The following is a 12300-nucleotide window of genomic DNA, read 5'->3' as shown; positions in this document are numbered from 1 at the left end:
GACTCATCTAAAATGTGCAGGCCAGTGTACTGAATTCAGGTCCTAAAACCCTTCCTCGGATTATAGGAAACACTTGAAGTCACCGGTCAACTATGACAGAAGGGAAGCTGGGTAGAGAGGAGGTGAGACAGCAGACAGGCCCTTGGGGGACCCTGGTGAGCTGCTGCCAGGGCCCAAGTGGCAACAGGAAAGAACAGTATTTCAGCAAAGGCAATCTGCTGGCCTGTCAGACAAAGGTCTCTAGAGACTGTAGCATCTCCTGGACCCTTCTTGGCAAGACAATCTGAAGTAAACCGTAGCTTACAACGTGGGCTGAGCATTAGGGGCCCAGCAGAAGTTCTGAGTCGGGAGGAAGCAGTTCCCGCAGACACCGGCCCCTGGAGGGGTCCCACACAGCCTTCTGGAAGGCCACGACAGGGCTGCATGTTCTCCACGGATGTTCCTAGAAGCCTCCTGACTTGGAGGAAAGGAGCAGGCTACGGGGTAAGGGCGAGGCCGCGCGGTGGGCACCTGCCGCCCAGGTGGCCCGACCTGCCCCGGGCCTGGCCGCAGCTGCATCCCGCCCGAGCCCCGCGGGGGCCGCTCCCGCAGGCAAAGTGCGGAACGCGGTGCCCGCGCTGGCGTCCGCGGCGCTGGATTTCAATGACGCCACATGGAGAGAAATGGGGGAAAACACGAGAAACAAACAAAAATGTCCAGACGGGAAAGCGAGAGAGAGGGAAGCGCCCCAAACCAGAGAGGGCCACGCTGGCCCGTGAGGACACACTGGGCAGAAGGAAGTCGGGGGTACCTGGGAGTCCACCTGGACACACGCTAGCGCGGACGTCCCGGTCCATCAGCCCGCAGCGCGGGGCGGCCGGGGCGGGGCGGGGCGGGGCGGGGGCGCCCGCACTGCCGGGCTCGGCCGCGGTTTACATAACTGCCCCTTACGTAACCCCGCCCCACCGAGGCCCTCCTGCGGGGCGGCCCCGGGGCCTCGGCTTCGGCCGCTTTCCAGGGGAGCTGCGAGGGGACAGGTCGGCGCCGGCAGCGGCAGCGCGAGCCCCCGCCCCCGCCCCCGCCCCAGCCCCCGCCCGGCCCCGCGCTCCCGGGGGGAGGGGCTCCCGGCAGGTGCTCCCCGCGCCCGTCATCCGGCGCCCGGGCGTCCCAGGCCCAGGCGGGGCGCGGGTGCGGGCCGGGGGGGGGGGTGATGGGTGCGGGGAGGGTGCTGGGGTGATGGGAGGGTGCTGGGGTGATGGGAGGGTGCTGGGGTGCAGGGGGGTGATGGGTGCGGGGAGGGTGATGGGGTGCAGGGGGCTGATGGGGTGATGGGAGGGTGATGGGGTGCAGGGGGTGATGGGTGCGGGGAGGGTGCTGGGGTGCAGGGGGGTGCTGGGGTGCAGGGGGGTGATGGGTGCGGGGGGGTGATGGGAGGGTGATAGGTGCGAGGAGGGTGATAGGTGCGAGGAGGGTGATGGGTGCGGGGGGGGTGATGGGGTGCAGGGGGGTGATGGGTGCGGGGGGGTGATGGGTGCGGGGAGGGTGATGGGAGGGTGATAGGTGCCGGGAGGGTGATGGGTGCAGGGGGGTGATGGGGTGCAGGGGGGTGATGGGGTGATGGGAGAGGGATGGGGTGATGGGAGGGTGCAGGGGTGCTGGGGTGCAGGGGGTGCTGGGGTGATGGGAGGGTGATGGGTGCGGGGACGGTGATGGGTGCGGGAAGGGTAATGGGAGGGTGATGGGGCGCACGGGGAGGCTGATAGAGGTGATGGGAGGGCGGTGGGGCGCACGGGGAGGGCGATGGGTGCGGGGGGGCGACGGGTGCGAGGAGCGGCGGGCGCGGCGGGCGCGGCTCACCTGCTCCCCGAAGTCGATGGCGATGTTGGTGATGCCCAGGGGCACCAGGAAGCGGATGAGGGGCCAGTAGTGCGTGAGCGCCGGGAATTTCACCATAGTCCCCGCCGTGGGCCGCCCCCACGCTCATGTGCCGCGGCGCGGGCTGTGGCGGGTCGGGTCGGGTCGGGTCGGGTCCGGGTCCGGGTCGCGGGGTCCGGGCCGGGTCCGGGTCGCGGGGTCCGGGCCGGGTCCGGGTCGCGGGGTCCGGGTCCGGGTCGGGTCGGGTCCGGTGCGGTCCGGGCGGCGGCTCTAGCAGCGGCGCCGCGAGCCCGAGCGCATCCCCGCCGGCCTCCCACACAACAAAGATCTGCCGGGAAAAAAAAGAGGAGGGACGGCGGCGGCGGCGGCGGAGGGCTCCGCGGACAGCGGCTCCATTATAAGCGCGCCGGGGCCCGGAAATAAATAAATACCGCGCACGAGGCGCCGCCGCCGCCGCCGCCGTGCGGAGGAAATCAGGGGCGGGCGCCCAGGCGCGGAGGCGCGGACCCGGCGGCGGCCGGGCGGGGGCGGGGCGGGGCGGGAGGGGAGGGCGGGGCGGGGCCGGGCGGAGGGGCGGGGCCGGGGCCGGGTGGGCGGGGCCTGCGTGGAGGGGCGGGGCCTGCGTGGAGGAGCGGGGCCGGCCGGCCGGGGCTGGGAGGGGGCGGGGCCGGGGTGGGGGGCGGGGCCGGGCTGCCGGGTGGGCGGAGCTGGGAGGGAGGGGCGGGGCCGGGCAGCGGGGCGGGGCGGGGCCGGGCGGCGGGGCGGGGCGGGGCCGGGCGGCGCCCTCCTCCCCCGCTGCCGCCTGCGCTCGGTGGCCGCGGGGGGCGCTGCGCAGGCACAAGCCGCGGGGCGGCCGCCGAGCCCGGGGGCGCGCGGGGTGGGCCTGGCGGGGGGGCCGGGCTGCAGGAGGGGCGGGGCCCGGGGTGGGGGTCCCCGCGGAGCCCGGGAGCGGCCGGGCAGGGACGTGAGCGCGGGCGGCGGAGGAGCGGGAGCCCCGGGGCCCTGGGGGGGAGGGCGGGCGGGGCGGGACAGACGGGCGGGGGTGGGTCGGGGGGCGCTCCCGGGGGGTCGCGGGGTCACGGGGGCGCTCCCGGGGGGTCGCGGGGGGGCGCTCCCGGGGTGGGGGCGGGGTCACGGGGGTGCTCCTGGGGCGCCGGGGGGTTGCAGGGGGTGCTCCGGTGGGTGAGGAGTCCTGGGGGGTCGCGGGGTCACGGGAGTGCTCCCGGGGCGCCAGGGGGTTGCGGGGGGTGCTCCGGTGGGGGAGGAGTCCCGGGGGGGCGCTCCCGGGGGGGCGGGGTCACGGGGGTGCTCCCAGGGCGCCGGGGGTTTGCGGGGGGTGCTCCGGTGGGGGAGGAGTCCTGGGGGGTCGCGGGGTCACGGGGGTGCTCCCGGGGCGCCAGGGGTTTGCGGGGGGTGCTCCGGTGGGGGAGGAGTCCCGGGGGGTCACGGGGGTGCTCCCAGGGCGCCGGGGGTTTGCGGGGGGTGCTCCGGTGGGGGAGGAGTCCCGGGGGGTCGCGGGGTCACGGGGGTGCTCCCAGGGCGCCGGGGGTTTGCGGGGGGTGCTCCGGTGGGGGAGGAGTCCCGGGGGGGCGCGGGGTCACGGGGGTGCTCCCGGGGCGCCGGGGCTTTGCGGGGGGTGCTCCGGTGGGGGAGGAGTCCCGGGGGGGTTGCGGGGTCACTGGGGTGCTCCCAGGGCGCTGGGGGGTCGCGGGGTTGCGGTCCACTCGCAGACGCAGGAGGGAGGAAGGAGGAGCCCGCGGGGGCGGGGCGGGGCGGGGCGGGGCGGGGCCGGCACCTGCGGGCCCGGGAGCGCCCCTGCGGGTGGGCTGGGGCCTGGAGACCCGTCGGCCTCTTGAGACCAGGAACCTTGGGGGGAGCGCGTCCACCCCTACAGGACACGAGGCTTGCGGAGCTTCCTTTGCACGATGAATTAAAGCAATTCCTTGTCAAAAGCGATAAAGTAATTTTGCACCCGAGAGGGGCCTGCTACCTCACACTCAGCCTTGTGAATGAGCTGGGTCCCGGGCTGGAGGCCTGGGGCGTTCCACGGCGTATTTACAAGTGCTGGACACTTCCCATACTTTGTGCCCTCCGAGAGACCTTTTAAAATTCCACACAGTCCACGCGAGGCCTTGAGAAAGAGGAGGACAATTTACCCTGTGGCTCTGCTGTAACCTCCGGTGACGTCCCCTATAATTAAAATGAAAATTTGGTAATTATTAATTGTGTTAGGGGTGTCCAGTAATATTATTTAAAAGATTCTGCAGCAAAACAGGAAGTGCTGGGGTGCAGGACTCTCCTCCATAGCATGTTCCTGAAAGGTGTGTTTTAATGGAGCCAAATCCTCTGCGCCATATACTTGTAGAGCTTGTTATTTAAAGGCATTCTCGGGGCAGGAGTTCTTTTCTAAAGCAAATATCACCTTATGGTTTATCCACTGTTACCCTAGGTTTCCATGGGCTTGTTTTACTCAACGCAAGCTAATTGCACTGACCTTTGTCTGGAATGTGGGGTTGATGAGGTCTCCGATCAATGCTCATCAAGCCGGGTTTGCTTTGGCTGCTCCCTTGACGAGGACCTGCCTGCCACGCTGTTGCTGGCGCTGCTGCGGGCCTTGCAGACACAGGCCGTCCCGCGCAGGGGGGCACGGTGGGAAAGACCCGGTGAATCCATGAAGGGCCGTCTTCCTTTGCGAGTACTCTACAAGTGTACTTTTGTTCTTTTTTTAAGATTTTATTTATTTATTCATGAGAGACACAGAGAGAGGCAGAGACACAGGCCGAGGGAGAAGCAGGCTCCAAGCAGGGAGCCCGACATGGGATTCGATCCCGGGACCCTGGGGTCACGCCCCAGGCTGAAGGCGGGCACTAAACCACTGAGCCACCCGAGCTGTCCCAAAAGTGTACTTTATAAGTGAGTGATCTGACAGTGTCATCTTTGATTATGGCAAAGAGCACTTTTTAGATTTGAGAGGCCTCTGAGTTTCAGTCGCCCTGTGGCAAGGTGGAAAGACGGGACATTTGATTATTTCTTCTGTCAAGGACTCGATCAGAGAATTGATTTCAAAGGGAGGTTTTGGCCATTCTTTAACTTCCTGTCTTCACTTAGTAGTTGTTTGAAAAGATAACTCCAGAAAACCAAGGGATGATAATGAAGTTTTCTAAGTGTCACGGAACCCAAGAAGAGATCGTGGAGTCATCTACATTGGATTCAGAGTGTTCTCTTTCAGGGGGTATAGCTTTCTCGTCAATTTACAGTTTTTTGTTTTTTGTTTTTTTTTTTTGACCAAAGGACGTTGCAAGGTTTACAGGCTCTACACTGGAAAGTGTAAGGAGAAAATATACACATATAGGAAAAATGCCAGAAGAAAATATATCCAGCTATTTACAGTGTGTAGCTACAGCTGCATAGTATTATTAGTTTCCTTTTATACTTTTCAATATTTAACACGATGGGCATAGAGCAGTTTATATGAAGAAAAAGTTTTTAAAAATACTTACAAAATGTCACCAGAAGTGCAAGTGGGCATTGATTTTAGAGCTTTGGAGAAAGTTAACTTTGCACAGAAACAATTTCACAGATGACCAGCCATATACCATTGTTTTGATGTTTAAAATTATTAACTCCAATTTTTGAAGAAGCTAATTAAAAAAGAGAACTAAAAGTTACATGTGTGTCTTTTTTTTTTCTTTTTCAGGAATTGATCTTAAATGGCTAAGGACAAGTTATCCCTATATCTGTTGCAAAGAACAGAATAAAAGGTCGTGTCTAAAATCATCCGATTCTATAACTCGGATTTCTTTAACTTGAGGTGCCCACTGGCGGCAGATTGGAACTGTAGCCACGGACAGGAGCTGGGAGGAGATGTCATAAAGATTTGTGTAAGACTGACTCTGTAGAGCTATCTACACGGGTCACACGTATTTATGGTCTATCATGGAGTTCATGTAAGCAGCCTAACATCATTCTAGGGGAAGGATTAGTTCTGGATATTGGTGTCTAGTTTCGAAATGAGTAGGGAGCCCCCAAAGTAGACTAGTTATAAGGTCAACCTTACGGTTCTACATTGGAGCCTCGTACAATTTTACTGCAAGGCCCATTGGGGGTGCGGCGTGGGGAAGCCTCTGATTTCTAGGCTACTTAATTGAGTTCATATTAATATTGTTCCGTTTAATGAAGTCATGATACCTGCTCCGATCCAAGCTTCCAGAGAGCAGGAAGGAAAGTTTTCTCCTCCCCTCCCCCCCAGCTGCAAGCCTGACTCTTGCCATCCCTGTGTCCTTCTGGCCCGAAGCCTTGTTACAGTTCACCTGGGCCAGCAATCAAAGCCAGGGGTTGTACCCTCAGCGTGTCCCACCAATAGGAGGTAGGAGGTGAGTGGTGTGGGTAAACGGTCCAGAAATGGAACTTTTGCTATACATAAACTAGAATTAGCTATTTATATTGTGCCAGGAGTTAACGGGTCTCACTCTTCATGACTTCTTTAATATTTTTAAAGGGACCACACGGATACCTCCAAATGTTGAACTGCACAAAGGAATGGGGACTATTTCTAGCATGCTGTTAATGAGTGGTCTGCAGGATACTTTGGTAAGTGAAAAGAAGCAAAGTGCCAAACTGAAACGGTATGCATTGGGGGGGGAAGGGGGAAAAATGGGAGAGAAATATGAATATGGCTGTGCATCCATGCATGTATTTGCTTGTATTTGTGAATAAGTCACACTGGAAGTATAGTCCACAAATGTTTCAAGTGCTTATCTGCGGTGAAAGAAAGAGCACAGGGTCAGATGGGGATGGAGGAAGGAATTCTCTGAATGTATTTTGCAATCTAATTTTGGCTTTGGAAACATTCATGTTTTAAGTGTCGAAAACGTAAAATTAAGTCAGAAGAAAACAATCATGGGCAGCAGACATACACGTCATGCATGGTTTTTTCTTGTTTCGTCCTCTTTGATTCTGAGGAAAGGATCTGAGACAGCTTTAGACAGAACACAGATACAGGTCTTATCCATATATGATGCGTTTTATAAATTTTGTTTTGCTAAAATTTTTTGTTTGTTTGTTCTTGTATAACTGCTAGGGAATAAGACCTTCGGGGAGCCTCTTGCCAGGCCAATTATGCAACCTGATGACATTGTGTATTGGTAACTATTAACTTATTTTGTGTTTTAAAAGTGACTAAAAAAAACAAGAGTAAGCTTTGGGGTGGGTTCTGCTGGTGCCATTCAAAAATACCACCACCACTAGCACCTTTCAGGATTCGGAGTCTGGAAGCGACGTACTTTATATGGGTGAGCACGTGATGATTCGCTGGCTCGTATTTGGCTCGTGATGGTGACACACGAGGGATAGGTGTATGGGTAATTCATCCTGGCTCTGCAAACCTTAGGTCTGGAATGGAATGCAGATGGAACCAATATTAAAATACAGCTACTTTTCATGACCTCTTTGCCTCTGTTTCTCTAAACTCTGCCCACTTGTTTTTAAGTAATCTCTCTGCCCGACATGGGGCTCGAACTCACAACCCCAAGATCAAGAGTCACAGGCTGTACTGACTGAGCCAGCCAGATGTCCTTGCTTTTGCTTGTTTTTAGAAAATGACCAGAATAACGTAAAATGCATGTAATTAAAAATATGTAATAAAGCTTAAATTTTTATTCTTGCTAAGCTATCCATGGTCTAAAGTCTATTTTTAAAAAAAAAAAACCCTTTTAACATAGCATGTGTTTCAGAAAGATTCTAATTCTAGCTCCCTTTGATATTTTTTTCTTCTATTTATTTTGGCAATCAGATGTAAAGCTGCTTTAGTCTCAATTTCTAATATATGTCTGATACCTACCACAAAATATGTAATTTCCTAAGGTTAGGAACTATTTAAAATACTACAATCTGCTTTCACTTCCTATTTCTCACCTCCACTCCCAGGACAGTAACAGACACCAAGTGATATGTTTTGAATTGAGTTTTCTAAAAGTGTTTTATGTCTAATCTCCAAGTTGGGAAGGATATTAATCCTTTCCATTATGCAGTTAGTACTAACTGGACACCCTTAGCATTTTGATAATATGTGGAAATCAAGTTTTGTCACTTCTCAGACTTGAGTATCCCAGAGAAGAGGCAGACAAACAATAGTTCTATTGTTACTGCATTTTAATTGAGTCTATTAATTTGATTAATTAAAGTTTTAATTCATCGGACAAATACGCAGTCCGGTGTCACATCAACTAGATAGCTTGTCCCTAAATTCCTATATTCCCACCGGAACATTTTTATACTCGAAAAGGTTCCTAAAAAAAAAAAAAAAAAAAAAGAAAAGGTTCCTAATTTCAAAATGATAACCTGCAACACGTTACATAATTTTACTTGTGACTCAATAGATTGAGTAGTTGGACAAGATAGTAATGAAACCAATGCCCTTTTAATCTCTATGTAGATAAGCTAACTTTGTTTTCATTCATTCAGCAACCTCTTTTGAGGGCCTACTGTGTGCCAGGCGTGGTGCAAGGTGCTGGGTGTGTAGTATCGAGCAAAACAAACGTAATCTCCCCACGACTGAAAACAATGCAAGGTGTCTTCTCTGACCGCTCCTATTCAAAGCCGTACCGAGGGCTCTGGCGAATGCAATAAAGCAAGTATAAGAAATAAAAGGTACCACATACCCTGGCAAGAAAAAAACATTTTTTTTATTTGCAGATGATGAGATACTTTAACTAGGAAGCCTCAGAGATTCTATGAGAAAGCTACCAGGACTAATACGTGAGCTTAGCAAGGTCACGGGATGCAAAGGCACTTAGAGTCCTCCACCGTGTTTAAAATATACCAGCAGGGAGACGTTGGCAATTGAAATTTAAAAGCTGTCATTGACAGTAGTATTAAAATTCATGCGATACTTAGGGCTGGCGCTAATAAAAAAATGTTGAAAACTATAAAACATCAGGAGTTCAAAGAAGACTTCCCTAAATGGAGAGGTGAGATAGATTAATGGGCCAGAAGGCATTATTAAGATATCAGTTCTACCCAAACTGGTCTACAGATTGAACAGAATCCCAATCAAAGAAAAGGAAGAAAGAGCACAGGACTGAGGATCGCTTTTCCAAAGCAATCTTGGAAAAGAACAAAACTGGAGAACTCGGTTTTGAGTTCACCGATTTCGAGACTTACTGGAAAGCTACCGTAGTCACCACAGTGTGCTTCAGGTGAAACATCCACATCCACGGAATAAAGAATGAGAAATAGCCCCTCACGTATACGGCCAATTGATTTTTCACAAAAATGGCAAGGTAATTAAATGGAGATGGAATAATAGTTTCAGCGAATTTTGCTGGAACAAAACAATGACCTGCGAGCCATACTTCATGCCACGTGTACAAATTAAATAAAAAATATATCATAGATTCAATGTAATAACTACAATACTTCTAGATAAACACATAGGAGGAAACCGTTGTGACCGTAGGTTAGGCAAAGATTTCTTAGACACAACATCGAAAGCACAAACCACATACAAAAACATTTATAAATTGAACTTCACGGGTAAAAACTTCTGCTCTTCCAAAGCTCTTGTTTTGTTTTGTTTTGTTTCTTAAGATTTTATTTATTTATTCATGAGAGACACAGGCAGAGGGAGAAGCAGTCTCCCTGCAGGGAGCCCGACGCGGGACTCGATCCCAGGACCCCGGGGGTCACGCCCTGAGCCAGAGGCAGACGCTCAACCACTGAACCACCCAGGTGCCTCAAAGCTCTTCTTAAGAAAATTAAGAAGACTAGCCATGGATTGGGGAGAAATATTTATAAAATTCATATCTGATAAAGAGCTTTTATCAAGAATATAGGAATCTTTTCAAAACATACCAATAGAAATACAAGTAACTCCAATCTGTGTGTTTAATAAACACATGAAAGGACTCTCCTCTTCTTTACTTATTAGAGAAATGTGCATTTAAACCACTAAACATTCACTAAAATGGCTAAAATTTAAATATTTGGCAAAAGCGCCTAAGTGCTGGGGAGGCTACAGAGCAAATGGAGCTCCCCTAATCACGTTGGGAGTGCAAAATAGTGCAATCACCTTGGAAAATGACTTGACAGTTACTTATGAACTCAAATACACACTCACCAAACGGTTCCACTCCTGGGTGTTTATCCAAGAGAAAGGAAAAGGTATGTCCACAAAAAGAACCCACATGCAGATGTTTATGGCAACTTTATTTGTGATGGTCCGAACCTGGAAACAACCCAAATAACCATGAACTGATGAATGGATAAACAAGTGGTGATAGAGCCGAACCGCGGAATCCTGTTCCCAGTAAACAAGCCAAACTACTGATAAACAGCACAATATGGATGAAACTCTTACTGTCAGGACAGAAATCAGACCAGCGGCTGCCCTTGCCTGCGGGTGGGGGGTGGAGGGAGCTTAAAGGATCATTCCAAAGTAGCACAAGGAAACTTTCTGGGGAAATAGGAATATTTTACATTTTGACTGTGGTTGTGATCACATAACTCATGGAACTGTCTACCTAAAACGGGTGAAATCTTGATATGTGTAAATCAGATCTTTATAAACCTACTTTTTAATTAATTAATTAATTAATTAATTATTATTATTTTTTTAACGTGGGCTCCATGCCCAGCTTGGAGCCCAGTGCAGGGCCTGAACTCACGACCCTGAGATTAGGACCTGAGCTGAGATCAGGAGTTGGAGGCTGGGGGTGCCTGGGTGGCTCAGTCAGTTGAGCGTCGGACTCTTGATCCCAGCTGCAGGTGCCCCAGTATAAACCTACTTTAAATAAAGCATATATGTATATTTAAACAAAATAAAATAAATCAGAAGCCTTTCCTTCATGGAGCAGCCATTAAACAAATAAGCACGCAAATAGAGAACACGGTTGCTTGCAGCATTCAGCAGTGCTCCCGGCCAGCGCATCATAAAGGGCTGCACGAGCGCGTTTCCGATTTATGTTTGAATATTACATCAACCCAGTTAATTTGCTTTAGAATTTGTACAGTCTCCTATTTGCTCTATCGCTAACAATAGCTAATATTTACTGCAATTTTTCTGAACGCCAGATGCCGCTACGCTAGATTCTTGATACATATCATCTCATTTAATCCCTGAAGTAATTCTGTGAATTTGCTACAATGACGCCCCCTCCTTTTTTTTTTTTTTTTTTTTTTTTTAACCCAGTAGAAGCATAAACACGAAGCTTAAGCAAGTTTCTAAGGTCTTAGAGCTAACACGGGGCAAGGTTGGTACTCAACGCACACGCGGGGCTTAAAAGCTGTTGAGCCCCAGGGCAGGGCCTCTTGATGTCCGATGCTCAAAGGTGTTGTGCCCGAGGTTGCGAATCCGAGAAACCGCCGAGGAGCCGACACCGATGCAAGTGCACGAGGGTTTACTTGCAAGCTCGAGCTTGGGTCCAAGTGCACCCGACACAGCGGGGCAGGGACTTGGACCCCGAGGTGGGTTACAGCTGGGTTTTTTATAGGATGGCCCCCATAGGATTTTCAGAAGGGGGGGAGGAATTTCTCAAGTTCTGTTAACATTCTGACGTGGGGCTTTCAAGGGCATTGAGCCCTGTTCTCGTTCTAATATGGGAACTTCTACCAGGGGCGTGGGCTCTGTTGTCTTTCTGATATGGGGTTGACATCGAGGACATTCTGCAGTTTTTCCCGTAAAGTTCAGCTCTTATTCCCAGGGGCCTACGATGGCTGGACTTGAGCTGATGCTAAACTCGAGGTGGGACGGCCTTGATTTTTCTCAGACTCCACGAAGGGCAGAGTCGCAGCCCTCCCTCAGAGCCTGGGGTTCAGGCTGAAGGATGGGGTGATCCTAGGGCTCCAGGAGGGAAGCTGCGGAGCTGGCGGTTTCTCAGAAACGGGGAGATGAAGCAAGGCTTGGAGAAGGGACGGCGGGAGGTCGGGGCGGCGAGGCCGGGCTACCTCCATCACCACTTCCCACTGGCTGTGGTCGCAGAGCACTTGTGACACAAGTTACCAGTGAATCTGTGAATTCCTTTGGTTGGCTGTAAGAGAGGTCGACTTCGACTAGTAAGGCCACCGTCAGGACCCTCTCCGTCCCTAAACCACTAGTTCTGTTCTCCCTCTTGCCCCTTCCCTCCCTTCCTCTCTGTCCTCTGTCCTCTTCTGTCTCTCTGGTCCAGGCCATGAGTACAAAATGCCCATCCACAGCTCCTGAGCTTAGATACCAGGTCCCTTCTGCTCCTGGGTCTATGTTTCAACAGCAGGACCCCTGCGTGGGCCAGGTTGGGTCGGGCGCCCATCCTGGTTCAATGGGATGGGTCAGGGATGGGGTCCCGTTGCCCACAGTGGCCCCTGGGAGCTCCAGAGCGGACGGACTGGCGGACAGCTCAGCAGGCGCCTCGCGCGTGGCCCTCTGCCCCCTGGTCGTGTTACACAGACACACGTCGCCCCGTATGTACGACG

General features: G+C 53.1%; 1 protein-coding gene and 1 long non-coding RNA gene across 5 annotated transcripts in view; one reads left to right on the top strand and one right to left on the bottom strand.

Annotated features, from left to right (window-relative positions):
* ANKH (ANKH inorganic pyrophosphate transport regulator) overlaps positions 1-2304 on the bottom strand; it is a 113309-nt gene extending 111005 nt beyond the window's left edge. For 2 of the 4 annotated variants that reach the window (XM_072757223.1, XM_072757224.1), the window contains exon 1: positions 1837-2304. In XM_072757223.1, coding sequence (XP_072613324.1) covers positions 1837-1932 — 96 coding nt within the window. In that variant the 5' untranslated portion in view covers positions 1933-2304. Of the gene's footprint in view, positions 1-790; positions 923-1836 lie in introns of those variants that run through there. The other 2 variants (XM_072757225.1, XM_072757226.1) reach the window with 1 other exon arrangement.
* A 1325-nt stretch (positions 2305-3629) lies between these two features.
* LOC140598699 (uncharacterized) lies at positions 3630-7525 on the top strand. The gene is made up of 2 exons (XR_012001323.1): positions 3630-6227; positions 6353-7525. It is a non-coding gene; the product is annotated as an uncharacterized lncRNA (long non-coding RNA).
* Positions 7526-12300: the final 4775 nt, after the last annotated feature.

The sequence above is a fragment of the Vulpes vulpes genome, chromosome 4, assembly GCF_048418805.1.
Source record: "Vulpes vulpes isolate BD-2025 chromosome 4, VulVul3, whole genome shotgun sequence".
NCBI lineage: Eukaryota > Metazoa > Chordata > Mammalia > Carnivora > Canidae > Vulpes > Vulpes vulpes.
Note: the sequence above shows the minus strand (reverse complement) of the source record. Positions and strands in the feature narration are given on the sequence as shown.